Source organism: Lutjanus erythropterus, chromosome 17, assembly GCF_056507025.1.
Source record: "Lutjanus erythropterus isolate fLutEry1 chromosome 17, fLutEry1.hap2, whole genome shotgun sequence".
NCBI classification, from domain to species: Eukaryota; Metazoa; Chordata; class Actinopteri; order Lutjaniformes; family Lutjanidae; genus Lutjanus; species Lutjanus erythropterus.
Window position 1 is genome coordinate 5,802,875 of NC_139333.1, and position 19,913 is coordinate 5,822,787.

Below are 19,913 nucleotides of genomic sequence, written 5' to 3' on the forward strand. Positions count from 1 at the left end.
GAGCCAACAGAGCCTGAGCCAACTGGACAGTGGGAAACTGAAGATAACAATTTGACAATTTGACATTTTAACTCACATTAGATAAGAGTTGCTGGACTACCACTGCCTCAATCCATAGTGAGTAATGGTAATTCGGATCTGAAGTTACCTTTAAAACACCAGTCTCCTAATAACACTTACAAACTGATCAAGGCAGTGGTAGACCAGCAAATCCCTTGTTCTGTGAGTTAAAATGACTGATTTTGCTTATGGAGTTTTGGTTTCAGAGCGAGCGATATTTGGCTTATATTATGGTGATTAACCGTTGGAAAAGGCTGTCAAACAGCAAGGTAAAATGGTGAAAATAGTTCAAATGAAGCGTACACTTAAACTGATTAAATACATGTTGCTGCTGACCCTGTTCACAGCAGTACGTTGTGTTGCTTCCTACACTGGTACACCTGGTGCCATCTACTGTAGGTAATACACTGACTATGGATAAGTACTTCATATAACTCTACTTCAAAAAATCCACTCTATCCCTTTAACCTGCTATGGAAGATTTACCTGCAATAAATCTTGCGTCTTCACTTTTTAGGACATGAAGACACAAGCTTCACTTTGCTACTGTGTGGGCCTCTGAAGCTCACACGGTAGCATGGCGAAGCCTGTGTCTTCATGCCCTAAAAAGTGAAAGGGAATTTGACATTTGTGTGTGCATGTCTGGTATTTTGGTCCAAACACTACTGCTGCGGCCTTTGAATCTGATTTATAAAAATACACTCACATATTTTACAGTGAGAGGAATGTTGTCAGGCTGCTGTGGCTCTGACCTTTTACTTACCTCTCAGAGGTTGCTTATAAAGCTGATAATTTAAGGTTATTGTGTTCGAGCATGTAGGCTGTCAGCCAAGTTTCAAAAATGTGAAGAACTGGATTTTACATCATCTTTCCCCACCCCCGACCCTAGAGACGTACAAATATTCTCAAAATGTTTACAGATTTCAGTTCAAGGAAAACATCTGTCTGTATGTTTGCGTGGGTGGTGGAGGTGTGGTGATGCATGTGTGCACTGTTTACAGTGTGTGTCAGAGTCTTGTCTTCTGCTGGTCAGTGGGAGGGTTGTGATAGTAGTGTTTGGCCTTATTTGATGAGAGATGCAGGACTGCAGGCTAAAGTTCTATTCTGCTCTGCATTTGCTGTGTGTCTCTGCAGGTAGCCAATCAGACGCTCCACACAGACCGGCCCGACCTACCAGAGTGTTTCCAGCTCTCTGTCCTGTCATGGCTGCCGTGCATCTACCTATGGGCCGTCTGCCCCATCTACCTCTTCTATCTCAAGAGGAACAACAAAGGCTACATCATGATGTCCATCGTCAACAGATTCAAGACGGTGAGAGAGGCCTTCGCTGTTCTATATTTTATCACAGTGTCCTCCAAAGAAAGGTCACACTGAAGAATCTGGTCCACTTCTCTTGGTTAATCAGTTCTTCATTGTAATGGAAATGGGTAGTTACACTTTAAAAGTGAACTGAAATTAAGATTCTGCTCACGTTATGTGGGAGGAAATAATAATGCTGATTCCAAAGAAGATCAAAAACAGAGTCTAGGCCTCTGGTTTGGCAGCTGACAGACATTTGAGGGCTTGAGTCATCTCAAGGCACTTTTCATGTGGAAGACCGTTTTCTTCATAAACCCAAGTGTTCCCACTAAGAGGAAGCACTAAAGAAACTGCGAGGAAAAACCTCAGGTGGATTCTGACTCAGTAGCAGTTTAAGACATTTGTCTCTTTAAAATATTTAACAACATGCTGTTATGTTTGTTTTTCAACTGGAAAGTGTAAGCCAAAATGCTAGGCTAATTAACTTTCACTTAACATAGATATATTAAGGACAAGTGAAAATCGTTGGCACAGTCTTGACAGGCTTCCTCCCACTTCTGTTTCTGCCGTCTGCTGCTACGAAACTGTATTGACAAACTATCGCTAGCTACCTCACTAACATAATGAACAGTCAGGGACAGGGTTATTAGAGTTAATATTTAGATAATTAATATTTTAATTTAGTTAATATTTAAAAGCTAAAATGATTTGGTTGTTGTCGATTAACTTTCCAGTTATGTATTTTTCACCACAGTCTGCTGAGCTGTGATGCGTACTCTGCTACATGCGCGGTAGAAGCTGCCCACATTTTCTCATCAGACCTTCGAGACGGCCTTTAAAGTTTGCTGCTTTGTGTTGCAGATGTTCCTTTTTGTTTGTGTTTGTAATGTGTACGTTCAGAACGTTGTGGTTTATGGTAACTGTCGTTTTTGAGTTTTGTTACGTCAGGAGTGAGGCAGCTGTTACATTTCATGAGCTCAGCTGTAATTCATACAAGTGTTTCTGGATTCCTGGCTCCTGGGTTGACATTCGCTAAAGGGTTGCCGTCAATGGGAGGTGTTTTTCGCCTCTTTTTAACTCGCCAGAATGTCTCATAATGATAAATGCCTGTTCAATTGATTAGCATCAATCAAACTGGCTTTAAGTCTGTGTGAAGGAAAAAGGGAGTCTTTCCTTTAAACATGTCAGAAAATAGTTGCTGATAGCATGTGAAAAGACTGAGAACTATTTAATACTGAATTGTGGAGTTAGACTGTTCAGGATTTTTTGGGTGGACCTGAAACATGGCTCGGTGATGATCAATCAAGACGTAATTAACTAACGTACAAAGTCACAGAGTGATGTCAAGCATTCAGATCTCAGATGAAGCAGCTCGGTATCATCCTCCCAGCTTGTTAACTGCCTGCGTGGTGCTTGGAGTTAAAGTGACTAACTGAGGGCCGTATCACCACAGGAACATGAACAAAACTTCTGCTTACACGAAGGATAGGCTACGTTTACTTACTTAGCAAAAAAAAAAAAGTATTTTAATGAAAATGTTATTCCTACACTGAACAATGGCTGTAGAACTGGCCAAAAACACTCCCCCTCCCTCAAATGTTTCGATGGGTTACCTGCCAGTTAACCGTATCTTTTACTTCCCTGTTTTTACAGTATTTAATATCTGTTTTTTCACCGTTGCTCCTTTCTCTCTTCTGTCTGCTTTCAGGTGTTTGGCTTGTTTTTATGGATTGTGTGTTGGACAGATCTCTTCTACACATTCCACGAGCTGCGGCAGGGTCACACTCAGCCGCCCATCTACTTTGTCACCCCGCTGGTCCTGGGCATGACTATGGTGAGGAAATGTCCATCTAAAAGCAGCTGCACAAGAATTCAACTCCTGGGATTAAGATTATTTGTGATTGTTTAGGGACAACATGTTCAACATTTCATACCTTGTAAAAATCATTTTTGAATTTATCATGGCTTGGAGGCAACATTGGTACAGAGACAAACAATTTTACATAAACAAATACAGGCGAGATGCTATCAGAGCACAGTCTGATAAGAGAGAGGCTCACTGAGGCTGCATGGTAGTTTAATTTCTGTCAAGAAACTGAGTAAAGGGAAACTAATGTAGAAGCCATTTTAACAAGAATATATCATACTGAAGCCACTACTGGTGTAAATTAGCTGTTTAGCTAACCCTAGCACATTTATTTATATAAAGTAAAATAACAAATGGAAAGCTATGCAGCTGAGGGAGCTGAGGGTGAATTGGGTGCAGCCTGTAGTAGAATCATCTAGGGCTACAACTAATGATTATTTTGAAAATTTTATTATTTTCTCAATGAATTGATTAATAGATGTAAAATAAGAAAATGTTAAAAAATGTCAGTGTTGGAATTTATTTTTTTTTTTTCATATTTAAGAGGCTGAAATCAGAGACTAAGGGCTTTTTTCCCTTAAAAAAATAGTCAAACCAATTAATTGACTATCAAAAAAGTTGGTGATTAACTTTTAATGATAACTATTAATCACACTAGGGCTGCAGCTAATAGCTATTTTATTTGATTTAAAGCCATTTATTTCTCAATAGCATGTCAGAAAATAGTAGAAAATATGCCCATCAGTACATCAGTTCTGAGAGGTCAAGGTGACTGAAATATCTTGACAAATATTGGATGATTTGCCGTAACATTTTGTTTATGATGCCCAGAGGAGTAATCAAAATGACTTATTTTGTCAGACAACTATGGTTGCTGTTGAAATTTAGCACATCGTCTGACTGTTCATCTAGTGCCACCATCAGGTCAAAATTTTACTTTGGTTGGTGACGAAATACCTGCAATGAAGTTGAAGTTTGCAGCCATAGACAATAGAATAACTAGTGGGCAGAGCCATCATGATGCCACCCATTGGTTTGTGGACTACTGTTTTGAAGCCTCAAGTTTGGCATTATGGCTCAGAAGGAAATAATGGCGGTCTGCTGGATGGCAATTTCATGTTACAGCTAAACAGCACAGTAATATATTTCTGAAAGCATTTTAAGCGAGAAATGTAGTAACAGAATCTTGATGCATATTTGATCAGCACTGCCTAGTTTGACAGTTTGATCTGGGTTTCGTGAACTCTGTGTCTTCCACTGTACGGATTCACTGAGAATGACTTGTCAATCACATGGTAGCTCCACCCTGAAGCATACCCTACTGTATCATCTATTTTACTCTAAATGGAACATCGTGCTGTATAGAAGAAGATTTAAAACTAGTGATTGAGACCATAAAGTTATTACAAAACTGTTCTAGGTAATAAATCTAGTCCGAAGTAGAGTAATTTTCCTCGTAAGACTCCATACAGTTGGACTGCATTGGCTTCACTTATTAGACCTGGAAGGTCCATCCACTTATTCTGCTGTCTGTGATTGAAACCAACCAAATACCACTCACCTCACCCTCCCCTTTCAAGTGTGTAGGATATGGTGGACACACAAATTGTTTCTATAGATAGTGTTTGGTTTGTCACATTCATTTGTCTGTCACATTCTAAGATAATTGAAACACAAGTATTCTTATTTCCGTTTGATTAAACAGTAATGAAAACATACTGATGAATTTTCTATTCCATTTCTGTCATATTCAGCCAAGAAATCCCCCTAAATCTTACATGCTGGACCTTTAAAGCACTGCTGTGCCTGCCTAAGCAAGCCGCAGCTTCTTATGGTGTGTCCCAAATCCATGCTAATTCCATACAGTATGTACTGCATACTAGTCGTCATAGTTTACTGTCTGATTTAGCAGTTAGTATACAAAAAAAATCCACATGCTTTGTCAGTTTACTTTGGAATGTCACCCCCATTTTACTTTACAAAGAGATCTTCTGTGATTTCTTTTTCTGTGATTTTTCTGGTGCCGCCTCACCAGCACCCACATGTGTCAATATGAGTGTCTCCTCCATTTCCTCTGTACATTGGATTATGGAGTGTCCATTAACAGCACATAAAAAACAAGTGTAATTTGAAGGCATTTTGTCTGGTGTGTGTCACTATTTCAGTTTGGACACACTACTCAAAAACTGCATTAGCTAGCATCATAGCAGTACCTAAAATCTAGGCTAAAATCATTCAGAGCAGCATGTTTGATGTCCATTGTTCCCCTGAGGGCCACATTGGGTTACAAAAAAGCCAGAAAACTACTGCTAAACCCGTCTAACCCAGCATTTTATATCAACAGTCAGCATGAAAGACTGACCCAGTCAGACTGTGGTTCACCTCACATGCCCTCTGTGATTCTGTCTTGGCTAATCTAACTCAGTCTTGCCCTCCACCACCCTCCCTCCCCACCCCCCATTCCTTTTTCCTCTCTCCATGTAATATCCCCACTTCCTCCTCTCTCTCAGCTGTTGGCCACGTTTCTGATCCAGTTTGAGAGGTTACGTGGGGTTCAGTCCTCAGGGGTCCTCTTCATCTTCTGGTTCCTGTCTGTGCTGTGTGCCATCGTGCCTTTCCGCTCCAAGATCCTGCAGGCCTCCAGCCAGGTGAGAACATCATACATTTTTTTTATCGTCTGGTGCTCTTTCGTCTCCTGCTCAACATTTCCCTCGGATATCCCTAATTTTCTTGCCTCAACTTGTACTTCACGCTATCTTTGCTCTTGTTTTTCTTTCCCATTTTCTTCGCTCCTTTGCCTCTTATCCTCCTCTTGACGTTTGAGAATACTTCATCAGTCAGCTCTGCCTCCACTCCCACCCCCCTCTTGTTGTCTCAGGAGTTGGTTTAGAGCTTACAGTGAGTGGATGTTTTGAAGGGGTCAATCCAGGGCGCCACTAAAGCGGAGAGGGAATAGTAGGCCTGTTGTTCTAGCACACTTATCTCACGTCTAGTGCTGCACAACTCACTAACGGAGGTGCTGCAAACAGCAAAGAAAGCCTGCAGGCAGCAAGATAAGAATATGCATTATAATGTAAGAGATGGAGACAATGTAGAAAATGTAAAATATGTATCAGAAGTAGCCCTATAGCACAAATTGATGTTAAATACCACTGACGCAGGTGACAACTTGGCTAGGTGCTCAGAATTCTGGCCTCCTGGACAGGACTCTAATCTACTGGAATTACAAGGCTCCTAAATAAGTCCCCTTCTTTTTGGAGCAAAGTGATTAGTGACCTCTTAAACATTTCTACTACAAAGGCTGGGAAGTGTTGTTTTCATGCAAACAAGGTTACCTTAAAACTGCTATAATCAAGTCTTTATGTTAACACTGGATCGCATCACTATTTGTATGTGAATGGGGTTACTTATGGGGCTTTTCCACTGACACTTTTTGCCATGATTTTCATTTCCATTACCACTTTTAATGTGCCAAGTTGTACAGAGTCCTGTCCAAACTGCACTTTCTCTGGAGTAGGGCCAAAGCGTCCCCGATCTGTCCAGCGGCTTTTGGTGACGTGTCGTCAACTGTGGTCAACCTGTGACCGCCTGTGGAATCTTTGTGGTTTGAAGTTTCTCTCCTGCGTCGCTGTTTCTACTTTCAGATACCTGCTTTATTTTACTGTTTCATGTTCACTTTGAGTCATACAGGAGTTGATTAAGTCACTGCTGATGAAAACGCAACATTTCCTGATTTTGCTGTTTACTTTTACTTTTATGTTTATCCACCATTTTACAACTGCTTGACTCCAGCTAAGCTCATCTCTAGTTAAAAAGACACTTTCAAGTGGGTAGCCATTTTGTCATGTAAAATACTTGCCGTGCTGTGCTGATGAGCTGAGTCAAAGCAGGTAAAGCCAAGCCAGCATATATGTTTGGAAAAGGCTAATTATAGTGATGAAGCAACAGAGAATTGAATACAAAGTGTTTTAGCATCTTTTATCATTTTCCAGGTGACAGCTTTACTGTTTTGTTTCACTCTCTGATGCTAATGTTGTTCTGTGTCTGCTGAATGTGTAAGTAGGCAACAATTAGCTAAAAAATTTGCTTGTGAATAGCCGTTTTAACGTATGAACTCCAAAGAAAATCCTGAAAATCAGGTCAGGATATTGTCAGAATTTGCCCTTTCACATTACGTCACGTGTTTGAAATATTTTGTATGGTTTAGGTGAGGGGTGGTGCTTGTAGAGCGTGCAGGTGTAGGAAGAGAAGTCAACTGTAATTATGACTTATCGGAGCATTTATATCAGAGATTTTAGATGCAGTCCGATAAAATCCGATACTCGTTTTTTGGCTGATATCTGACCGATATCCGATATCAATATCGGATCGGGACACCACTAATTTTAACTGGCTGCACCCTTTTACATTGTAAAAGGGTTTGTCCTGTAAAACATGAGGTTGAAAAATACTACTAATGTAGGCTGATATTGATTGGCATCTATATGAAAATGAAAACGATCAATGAAAGAGGGGAAAGTGATACACAGGCAAGCAGAAAAAAAGCATGAAACAGCTGCACACCGTGAAACATCAGAACACACTCACTTGCTCCCTCTGGACAATGAGCTGCACATGTGGCTCACCCGGACTTTGGACCAGGAATCTGGCAAGGTTAAAGGGAAACTTCTGCCCTTTTCTTGTGGACATCCAGTCAGTGCTGATGGCAAATGTAGTTATAGTAATAACAGCAATAAATTTGTCAGTGTTACTATACTGACTGAGAAAACTGAATTTTCCTGCTCACGGATCCATGTCCATGTTGCCGTAATATCATAGCCTCCTTGGAGTTGGACACTAGAAATCCAAGCTGAAATTGCCTGTAGTTCTTCCTTACATCATCGTGACATCATTGGATTCAGGAAGAACAACAGATTTTGCAACAAAATAACTAAGTTTTCTATCAGTATAGCACACACAGAGGAATTTATTCCTTCATTTGACTACATTTACCATCAACCTTGACTGGACATCCACATAAAAAGTGGTTAATTCTCCCTTTAAGTCTGGAGCAACCGATGCGGGCATTTGTGTTCACACATAAAACTCACATTGCTGTTTTGATCTCTGCTTTATATAGCACTTGCTTGTCTCTATTATATTGTTAGTGGCTGTGCTAACATGCATGTAATGATTGGATTATGGTCAATAATCAAAGTATTGTATTGAAGTCTGTTATGTTCTATCCGATTAACGTATTTACATAGGTCCATAATCATGTTTCTACAGTATGTGTGAAGGATAATCTGATTTATGGCTAAAGCCCCTCAGAGGGTTCTTTTGGACCTTTCCTTCGTGGCGCTAATGTGGTTCGCCTTTGTCGTGGTTTTTATGGTGGCCTTAATGTAGAGGAGCATGTAAAAAAGTGGCAAATAAATCTCCATTTGACATGAAAAATGTTCTATATGTACAACGCTGTGAGGCTAAAATACCACATATTTGTTCATCAAATCCATGTGCGGGTGGAACTGGTGGAACAGACTACGCCTATCGAGCCTGCAGGTGTATGTCAATGAATGCAAAAGGTGTGTCTAAATGGTGCCACAGGTAAGTCACTGTTGAATTACAGTTTCTCTGTGACACATGACTGATAGCGTTTGGTATTTTTCCTCAAAGCTTTTAGCTCTTGAGCATACCTCAAACCAAAACGCACCTTCAAGAATTCACATATAAAAGTCTTATTGATTAGTTTTTGTGGCAGCTTTGTTAATTAAAGGAAGGCTGACCCCAGACAGTCATGCAGGCGGCAGACAGGCGTGTAGACAGAGCCTCAGCCAGGCAGGCAGACAGTCAGTCAGAGTGTAAGGGAGGAAGGCCGGCGGTCAACCAAGCAGCCATGTGTGGAGGTCAGCCAGGGTACTGCAGACCTGTGCTGCTGTAATCACGTTGATCCAGAAAATTAGCCCATGCACAAATATGATGTTTGGGTGCAGAGGAAGGAAGAAATGTGTGTGACTTCCCAGTGTGTGTGTGTGTTGTTGTTGTTGGATGAAATGAATGGATGGAAGTTGACTTTTAGCAGATTTGCGTGCATGAAAACATCTAAACTATTATGAATGTGCAGAATAAGCTGATATAGTTTGATTAAGGTGTTTACACAGTAAGCTCATTTCCCCAATAAACCTGAATTGATAGAACAACATGGATCAAGCTCTGTTCCTTGTTGCTTGTGCTTTTAGTCACTGGTGCAGCGCTTTGCCATGAAATTTAGGTAAAATTTAGTGCAGAAATTCAGGTTTGCCACAGTTGATAATACAGCATTGCAGTATTATGTTTTGTGATATTGTATCTGTTCTCATGATATTGTAATGCATGTGAAGACTTGTGGCAGTGGTTCTTTTGTGTTCTGTCCAAACACTAAATAGCAGTGTTGTTGTATGTTTTCATTGTTCCATTTCGGATCACAGATTCTTGCTAAAACACAGCCTTACTATCATGATACTGACCATATTTAACATTACCTGTTCAACATCAGCATTGACATTGTATGAGCATGTTAGCATGCTGATGTTATTTCTTTTTCGGTCTTAATATCTTTTTTTAGGCAGTCCTAGCTGCATGGATGTAGAGAGGGCAATGTTGGTCTTTGGGCCGATCCACCACTTTAGTCCAGACTGTGTGTAAAGATGGCCAACATGATTTTTGCTAAAATACAAATTTTTCTCCCTCAGAAGAGAGATCACGATTCTCTCACACAATTTTTATGTTTTCAAAGAAAATATTTATTGCACTTTTAGGTGCTTAAGTAAAAAAAATGTTCAAGTGTTGTTGAAATATGTCAACAACTGTTGGATGTAATGGCTCGAAAGTCTGGACCACCATGGTTCTCCAAGAGGGGACCAAAAATTTTAGACTATATGCCTGCAAAACTAAGAACATTCCCGCCAACCTCAGCTGTACTTTGTGTTTTTGTGTATGCAAATGTTAGCATGCTAATCTAAGATGATGAACATAGTTAACATTGCCTTTTAAATATCAGCTGTTAATGTTTTGTTGTTGGCATACAGAGTGTTGAATTTGGCACAGTGCACTGCTATGACACAACCTCAGGGCTCAAAATGAACTATTTTGTCCACCTGCCAAATGGCTAGTAGTGATTGTTTAAATTGTACCAGCCACCTAATAGATTACCATTGTTTTTTTTGGCTGGTGAGTGAAGCAAATCCACCAGTCACTTGCATATTTTACCAGCATTTGGCTGGTGGCTGGTGCTAACCTTGGACCCTGCTCTACACTCTTAGAATACTACAATTCCTGCTATTTTTTTCAGTCTTAATGTTGTTTTTTGTTCTGTTGATGTCATGATCTTCCCTCCACTTAAAAAGAATGCCATTCAGACATGAGTATCATTTAAAAAGAATACATTTCAGCACTGGGCTTTGGGGAAAACTGTTATAAAGTTAATGACGAATTTGCCTGTATATAAAACACACTGCTTAGCTGTGGATGCTTGCAGCTGTTTGTCTGAACTCACCTCTTTGTTTGTGTGTCCTTGTTTGACATTTCAGAGTGAAGTGAGCGACAAGCTGCGATTCACCACGTTCTACTTCTACTTCGGCCTGGTGGTCTGTGAGCTCATCCTCTGCTGCTTCAATGAGAAACCTCCTCTATTCTCCAACGTTGTCACAGACCCTGTGAGTCACACATCCTGCTGCAGTGTAGTGCACAATCCATGAAGCATGTGTGTGTGTGTGTGTGTGTGTTGTATGCTACATATCTTATATTCCTGCTGACATTGTATGTTCACTGTTCTGAGCGGTTGGAAGTCTGAGTGTGTGCTCTGTGCTGGTTAAAGCAAGTCACACACTCATTCACACACACGCACACACAGAACACGGTTGTTAGTGGCTGCTCACACGAGTATCCTTATCCTTGTTTAACCTCTCTGGCCTATTTTTCTGCACATTTTTCAATTTCGTCTCAGAATCCCTGCCCTGAAAGCACAGCAGGTTTTCTCTCCACCCTGACGTTTTGGTGGTTCACGAGGTGGGTTCACTCTGCTCTCTGCCACTGCACCCAACATCCATAAAAACACACTCTTTGTTGTGTGTGTGTGGTGATTAGAGCCGCAGTGATTAGTTGATTAATTGATCAGTTGATCGAAAGGTGCCAGCCTTCTTAAAAGTGAGGATTTGCAATTTGAAGATGTCGCTTTGGCCTCTGGGAAAATGTGATGAGCATTTTTCACATGTTTTGACATTCTATAGACTAAAAGATTAATTCTCATAAGCAGATTTATTGATAATGAAAATAATTGCAGCCCTAATGGTGATTTTCTTTCATAGTAAATGCAAAGTAATTACAGTTCTTTTGTGCATGGATCTTCTGTTCAGTATTAAATTCCTAAAAAAAAAAAAAAAAACATGCAACAATTAATCGGTTAATGAATTATTAATTTATCATTAAATTAATCACCACCGGTTCTGATCATTGATTAATTGGTTCGAGTAATTTTTAAAGAAAAAAAACGTCAAATACTCTGACTACAGCTTCTTCAATGTGAATATTTTCTGGCTTATTTATGCTTTGATGGCAGTAAAGTTTGACAGTTTGGGGCTTTCCACAGTATTTGTGAGTATAAATCACATTATTGTTTTCCCTACTGATGGGATGATTAAGTTTTCCAACACCAACATACAGAATAATCGTGGAATTCAGCCTTGATAATTACTGTAAACATGTGAGATCGTGTTTGAGTTGATGGTAACCTCTGTCTCACATGAGATGCTCTGTTATTTTCCATTCTGGCAACAAACAGGGCATTGCTCTTTTTCTAATGGAAGAGAGCGTCTTCTTTTTGTTTTCTTCTGTAAGCCAATCTCCCCTTGTGCTGGAAAATACATTGAAGCAATTTCCGGTGAAATCCGATCCACTAGTACATAATGACAATTGGCAAATACAGGAAACTCAATTAAGTGTCTTTGTGGAGACCATTTTTACTGAGTTGTCTCTGACTTTAGTTTCTAATGTCTCATTTGTTTTCAGTAATTACACTTGTTAGTGTTGAATTGCTTAATGTACCAGATTGAATTAAGCTGCCATTTCTCTCTCTCAGTATGGCCATTAAAGGCTACAAAATGCCCCTGGAGGCCAAAGACCTGTGGTCTCTGAACAAGCGGGACAGCTCCAAGGTGATGGTGCCCAAACTCCTCAAAGAGTGGGAGAAGGAGCAGAACAAAGCCAAGAGGTAGGTCTGTAAAAGACGAGGCAGGAGGAACGGATGACATTTCTGAAATATAAAACACAAACTGAATGTTTGTCCAGTATGTTTGTATCTCTTATATGATAACTGTAGTTTGTGTCACAGTGTATTAAAACAGACGTTGACATACAAAGACAGCAGGTTATCAGGAGTGATCAGGTTAAAGCAGGAAACTGGAGACCTGCTGTAACCTGGATACTGTAAAATGCACAGCTGGTATATAATCAGATTTATCTGATAGCAAATTTTGGAACCATGGCTTATTGTGTAAGGGTTTATTGCTGACATATGATGCTGAAGCTTCACAAAGTTTTCATTTTGTTTTGTTTTTCCTGGTTGGAGCTTCTGTACTAAAGCACTGCTGTGAGTCGGTCTGTAGAAAGATATTAGTTCTTATTTATTTCAGTTTGAGTTGTAGTCTGATTTTGAATTAAATTATCTTTGATAAGGAATATTTTTTGAGCGGCCTATAGGTTAAGTTGCATACAAACACACAGAGTGCTAAATATGGAGGTGGATAATGCTGATTATTGACCTGTTGTGCATTTTGAACAAAGCTACCCTGCTAATGGCTTCACTAGCTCACAGTCTGAGGTAAAAAAATGAGCTTTGTGTGGGTACATTTGCTCCAGAAAGACAACAAAATGAAGTGTAAATTGTGTGATGCTGCTCTTCACTTTAGTAGCAGTGTTAACACTATGGTGTACCACATTAGAACAAGCACCCGGGCTCGTTGGCACCTCAACATCAAGAGCTACCCTGACTAAATACGTTGAAAAACACTTTGAAAAAAAGAAGGATGAGCTAAAAGTCAAGCTAGCCAGGGCAGACAAGCCAGCTCTGAACACCGACAGCTCTCACAAACGAAAGCTACATCACAATTAAACACTATCTAATCTAGATGCTCACATTCTCAGTCACTTACTTATGACTGTAGCCTTTAGCCATGAGAAGATGTCGTCAGGTGGTGTCCAGCTTTCCTCAGGTAACTACCTGTCGCTTCATCAGTGCTGACAGGAAGATGCAGTCTGCTGTGCTCCTCAAGCAGAGCTGTCCAGCACATGTCAGACAGACTCTTATTTTTCATATTTTTAGGCTTTTTTTTTTGTTTTTTTTCCTCAAAAATTACCTGATCAGTTGGGTGTCATTGGGCTCAAAATTAGCACCAGCCACCAGCTAAATGTTGGTGAAATAGGCAGGTGACTGGAAGATTTCCTTCACCCACCAGCAAACAATGGTAATTTATTAAGTGGCTGGAAAAATCTAAACATTTACTAACCAGTTGGCAGGTGGACAAGCCAAATTAACCAAAACTGACTTTCCTATCTTGAATACAGTTAACAGTAATGATGTTTCGTTTCATCTTTCTCTTTTCTCACTCCTGCCACAGCTCACTGGATCCTACTGAAGATGCAAAACTTTAAAAACGGGTCATAATTATATAGTTTAATTGTCCCAGAGGGGCTCATTATCTTTGTAAAAGCCCTTCACTGTAGTTTTTAGCAAATCTCGCCCAAACAGGAAATACTGCATTTGCTGGTGACTACTTTCAGGCGCGGAGTAATATACATTTGGTGCTTTAGCAAGCATTTATGGTAGCAGAACAGTGTATTAGAGTTTGGTGATATGTTAAAATTTTCCTACTGGCTGCCATCAGTGCATCCAGCAGTTTCCAATATACTCCACAGTGTGTGTGTTCATGGTAGTGAAGGAACATGTCATCCAGTGCAGCAGTGTGGCTCACTGATGAGTTTTTAATAGTTTTTGGAAAACAATGCAGCTCCATGGCATAGAGGAATAAAATATATCATGCTCTAATACACACACATACACTTTAATACTGTTACACAGTACTGCTAGTACAGTAGGATGAGTTCGTTGTTGGCAAAAATCTGGTTTCTAAAGTAGAATTCAAGCTGTGTTAATCGTGTTTCTCCTTAAAATCATGTTTAGATATCTGGTTAATGGAGAAAGTGGACACTAATCAGGTTACTTGAGTGCATGTAAAGTTACTGAATGAGACTACAGATTTGTGGTCTCAAATAAGCAACTGTAAGCTAATTCTAAAGTCCAAATCTTGTCATAGTCAGCTGCCCCACCTTCTACTTCCTTGTCAGAACGGAGAGGGGAGAGGATGTTGTCTTAACAAGCAGGGCTCTGTGTGTGTGCTGACTTATGTTCACCCCTTGTTGCACAAGAGTAACCATGAGCGTTTTTGTAACGTTTGCAGCAGGATAGCTACCTGTTTGCAGACACAAAAGAGAATCTACAGTATAATGAATTGCTTTCTTTTGTGACATTGTTGTTCTCATGTGTTCTGCATGTTTGTGGAGTAACTTTATGTTTTTTACTGTTGGAGCCTTAAAGGATTAAATCCATCTCCCACTGCTCTGTATAATATGCTGCAATATTGCATTCCACTGTTCAAGTGTGTTCAGCTACATCCTAGAGAAAAGAGTTTACTTACCTTGGTCACTAAGAACACAAGTGCAGTAGTGAAAAGGAAATTTCAGGCACAAACACACTCGACAAGCCTGGTGAACTCTGACCTCCCGGCTGCTTCCTCTCTGTGCCGCAGTTTCCCCATCAGAGTTTCATTGTACTTACTCACTGAGAACGACACGTAAAATGATATGGCAAAGCTTGTTTAGGCCTTTTCACTTGTGCTCTGGAAACCTGTTTGGTGTTAAGCTGAATTCCATCACAGTGGTCCTGTTGAACTGTACTTGCCAATTAGTTCACTGCTGGAATCCGACTCCTGCACTTTAAGCTGGTATTAGAATAGATTTTGTGTAGTTTGCAAACATTCCTTTCACTGAAAACTTGGAGCATGAACATTCTTCTGAACAGATTTAACAAATGCAGCCACACCCACAATCAGTCAGGTCTAACATAATCTGTAGATATCTGCATATGAATGCAGAATCTGTGGACAGAGGACAAGACTTTGGTGTTGGACGTGCTCTTTTTTGTTTGTAGTCTGATTGTTGTCCAAGTTTACCATCACATTTGAGCAAGCTGTGGTTGCATTCAGGTAAACAGTGTGTGTAGACAGCAAAAAAAACATTGGCCTAAATGCAGTTTTGGAGCATAATATTTTAGTTTTTATTAGCTTTTTTAAAATGAATCTGCATTCATATGCATCTGAAGTTGCTAATCGGTCTGTAAACAATGGTGGCGCCCAGAAGAGGAAGTCTTGGTCCTGATACATGTTATCAAGTTATCTGGATATCCGCTGGGCATACCAGAAGCCACAAAACATTGGCTGTTTAGCCCAGAGGTTAAATCGTCATCAGATAATAGCCGATGGGTTCTGCAGTGTTTGTATTACTATTTCCTCATGCAGTGGTTTACATTTTGCCAAAGGGGTTCATAACTGATGAAGTATAAAAAGTATGTGCTATAATGTGGAGCTAAAAAAGATTATAGCCCTTTACCACCAACATGGCACATTGTGGTTCATTCACCTCATTTTGAACCGGTTGGAGCATTTCGACCAAAAGAGAACTGGTTTGGAATCCGAAAAGCTGGTTCCCTGCTGGAACTAAAAAATAGCGGCTTTTCCTTGCCAACCAAAGTAGCCATGCGCATTGTGTTAATCACACTCCTTGATTATAATGGTTCCACTCCAAACTGTATAAATGGATGAATCAAGGAAAACAGATAACTAGTTGCAGCTCTAGTGTAAACCGTGACAGATCATTAAAAGTTTTGAGTTAGCTGTTGAGCTGTTCCTCTCCTTTCAGTCAGATGAATTAAATAGATTAGCTGTCTTAACTGACTGCCTATCTGCTGCTGATTTTTTGGGTGAATATGTTTGGTAGAATTACTCAGCACAACATGCTAGCAAAGTGTTGTGTATTTACACATCCAGCAGTTATGTAGCGAAATTAATATTCATTTGAAGTCATATTTTCAGTCTCCTGGTACAGTGTTCTGTCTGATTTTAGCTTTGTTTAGGTCTGCACCATGTCCAGCAAATATTTGTCTTTTTAGCCGCTGGCCATAAGCTAGTTGCTAAATTCGCCTGCCTGCTGTTTTGTGTTGGGCAGGCTGAATACAGTTGATTTTTTTTTTTTATTGAAAACAGCTGCTAATAGTTTTGTAGGAAATTAATAGTGATTTTTCAAATCAAGATAGGATTTTTTCCTGCCCAGAAATATTTTTAAAAAATGGTTGGTTGTCTTACTTACTTACAATGAGAGTTCACTTTACTCATGTGATTCCCTCTGTCTCTTTTCTGTCCCAAACAACCTCCCACATTTCTACTTCTCCAGTGAACAGAATCTGTCCAGTCAGGCTGTGTACTCCAAGCCCCCGCCGTCAACCACCAACCACATCGTAGGAGGAGGAGATGAAAGCAGCCCAGAAGAGGTAGAAGTGCTGCTGTCCAATCAGAAAGCTGCTCCTCACCAGCCGTCTTTCCTGCGAGCCCTCATCAGAGCCTTTGGACCCTACTTTCTGATTGGCTCGGGCTTCAAGCTCATGCAGGACGTCATCACCTTCGTTAACCCTCAGCTCCTCAGGTAAGAGGAAAGGCCACATGTTGCTACTGCCTGCTTTCTGTGCTACGCCGTATTTGCAAGTCTCCAACACCAACAAACTACTATTGTTCCAGTGTTCTAAAATACTATTTTATTTTTGCATATTGTGTTTTGGTTTTTGCATGCAGGCTTTCTTTATCCAAGTATAGTAGCTGTCTTTATTTAAAATGAATACTGTCCTTGTTGAGGATGCAAAGTCACTATGTAAATACAGAATGTTTCCTTTAATATTCTAGTAAAATGTAGTGGTAGCAGATGATCTTTGAAAGCCTTATCTCCATGTATAGATAAGGCATCAGAAATGTCTGACCACATAGTTTTCCTGTATGTATTTTGTTACGTTGATATCTGTTGTGTTACTGGTGCCGAAGGGAAAATGGATGAATTTAGCATAAATGTAATTCTACTTTGTCTGATGTTACAGCTGTCTGTCAGATAATTTTCTTAAGCCAACCCTGATCTACGATGATATTAAACCCATGTTATATTAATAGACTACAAATGTAGATCTAACTTGTCTCCTTTCTTTGGAAAGACGTTGTGAAAGCTCTGACTAATGTAGTACTGCTCCTGCTCTGTTCAAAAAATGAGTGCATGATTAGCGCTCTGCTAGATGCTTTGTATGTGATTAAATCGAGCCATTTTAACCAATTTGACACAACGGAGACAAACATAAGGAAGAATTAAATGCAATATTCCTGCTACTTCTTCCAGATGTAATAGTGTCATCATTGTTTGCAGTAGAAGCAATCCTTTTGTCTCATTTTCTGGTAAAGATCCTCACTTTATTTGTCAGGAAAAAAAACATCATAAATCTATCCATTGCAATGATAATCCATCATTTAAGATTCTAAATTATATTATTTTTGCAGCCAGTAGAGTCTTACAGAGATACTTCCACATATGGGACAAAAAAAGTTTACCTTTAAGCTGGCTTTAAATCCTACACTCCCCCAAGCTTGACCTGGCCTTATATCTACATTGTATCTACTTAGGCTAAACTACACGGACTGGCTTAACTGGCTTAATTAAGCAACTTCATCTGAATGCCCTGACCTTATGACTGTTTTCTGTCGGCAGTCTGTTGTCTTGCTGAATGCAGATATTTCTGAAACAAAGTTTGTCTCCTTGCTGTGACAAACAACCACGTACAGAGTCAAGAACACCATCCCCTCGATGTCCTTCATTTCTCCGCTGTTTGTGTGTTTGAAAAGAAGGGTACAGTCTGCAATGAAAAAACTAAATCAATAAAGGTCCCTGGTACTAAAAGGAGCCATATCATGCAGTGGAAACCAGGCTCAAAGTAGCCACAGATGACATTTTGTCAGAAAACATTCCCTGACTGTAATTTCTGTGTAGTCAGAAGTATCAACAACATGTTGCTGCACACTAGCAAAGGCTGATAAAAATATTGCTGCCTATTTGAATCTGATAAGAATCAGCATGTTTGAAACAAGCCACAGATGAAATCTTGATCTTGGGAGGGCATACAAATGATGTGTGCTGACCTTACTGCACGGGGACAACAAGACTGTTAATGTGTCTGCCGATGTGAGAAATTCTAAATAATTCATCTGGGAAGAGTTGCTTTGTCTACTGCATGCTTGGTTTTAAAGTGGTATTAGGGGGTCAAAAGTTCTTGTGAGTGCAGAGAGGCCAGACTGTGTCTCATAAACCAGTGCTATTTTCAGACTTCACTGAAAGTTTATATGGAAGCCATGAAAAGAGACTGGAAAAGGTGTCCTCTGCTTCTAGTCCCTGTGTAAAGCTTTACTGCAGTCTTCTGCAGGTTAATGCCAGGTCATTGCAGGCTGTCTACAGCAGGTGTATAAGGTGTTAGTAGTTGAGTTGTTGAGCCATAATTTAGTAGAAGCATGGAAGAACTTCTCCATGTCAAATATTAAGTGACTAATTGTTTTTTAGCTAAGTTATTTAAAGCTTTGAATACACTTCAACCCTGTTGTTGTTCTACATCCAAATAAGATGGTTTTACAATATCATCACTATAACTACATAGCCTGATTTTCTCTGTACAGTACAGTGTAAAAGCTGGAGCTAAAACAGTAAAGAAGTTAAAATGCCATAATCTCATGATTTCATGTTTTTGCTAACTTGTGCTGTTTTGTAATAAGCATTAGTTAATAGGTAATAAGGCCCTCACAAAATGCTAATTAACATTGCGTTGAGACTGTATAAGTGTTAGTAATAGCATCATAAAGACATTTATTGTGAGATTATAAGACATTTATAACCACCTGTATGAAACTTAACAATTTAGAGTCACAATCTCAACACAGTTGTTTTCAGATTGGTCTAGTGTTGTGTGTTTAATCTAAAGGAACTGTTCCCTTTTCATCGCTCTTCTAGGATGCTGATTTCGTTCACAAAACAGAAAGGTGTTCCTGATTGGTGGGGTTACTCGCTAGCCTTCCTGATGTTCTTCACAGCCGTCCTGCAGACTCTCATCCTCCACCATCACTTTCAATACTGTTTTGTAACTGGCATGAATGTCCGCACAGCTGTCATAGGAGCTATCTACAGGAAGGTATGCACAAAATTCTCAGTTCTTAGTTTCCCGACTGTGGTGTTAACATGCACAAATGAACTAACTCTAAAAAAGACCAGTATGCTTTACAGAAAAGAAATTCACAACGGTGTTTAGTAGAATTTCATCATTGTTCTACAGGCACTTGTGATAACTAACGCTGCCAAGCGCTCATCCACGGTGGGAGAAGTAGTCAACCTGATGTCTGTGGACGCACAGAGGTTCATGGACCTCACCACCTTCCTCAACATGTTGTGGTCTGCTCCTCTTCAGATTGTTTTGGCACTTTATTTCCTTTGGCAGGTAAGTGCACAAATGAATAAACTGACGGTTTTGACAAGGTGTTTCCCTCCATGT

At 39.9% G+C, this 19,913-nt stretch overlaps 1 protein-coding gene across 4 annotated transcripts in view; it reads left to right on the top strand.

Annotated features, from left to right (window-relative positions):
• The window catches only part of abcc3 (ATP-binding cassette, sub-family C (CFTR/MRP), member 3), a 63,861-nt gene that overhangs the window by 18,791 nt on the left and 25,157 nt on the right, over nt 1–19,913 (top strand). For all 4 annotated transcript variants that reach the window (XM_084740694.1, XM_084740693.1, XM_084740696.1 and 1 more), the window contains exons 2-10: nt 1,195–1,371; nt 3,068–3,193; nt 5,737–5,874; nt 10,774–10,899; nt 11,190–11,251; nt 12,321–12,452; nt 16,745–16,993; nt 19,379–19,556; nt 19,698–19,859. In XM_084740694.1, coding sequence (XP_084596820.1) covers nt 1,195–1,371; nt 3,068–3,193; nt 5,737–5,874; nt 10,774–10,899; nt 11,190–11,251; nt 12,321–12,452; nt 16,745–16,993; nt 19,379–19,556; nt 19,698–19,859 — 1,350 coding nt within the window. The remainder of the gene's footprint in view (nt 1–1,194; nt 1,372–3,067; nt 3,194–5,736; nt 5,875–10,773; nt 10,900–11,189; nt 11,252–12,320; nt 12,453–16,744; nt 16,994–19,378; nt 19,557–19,697; nt 19,860–19,913) is intronic.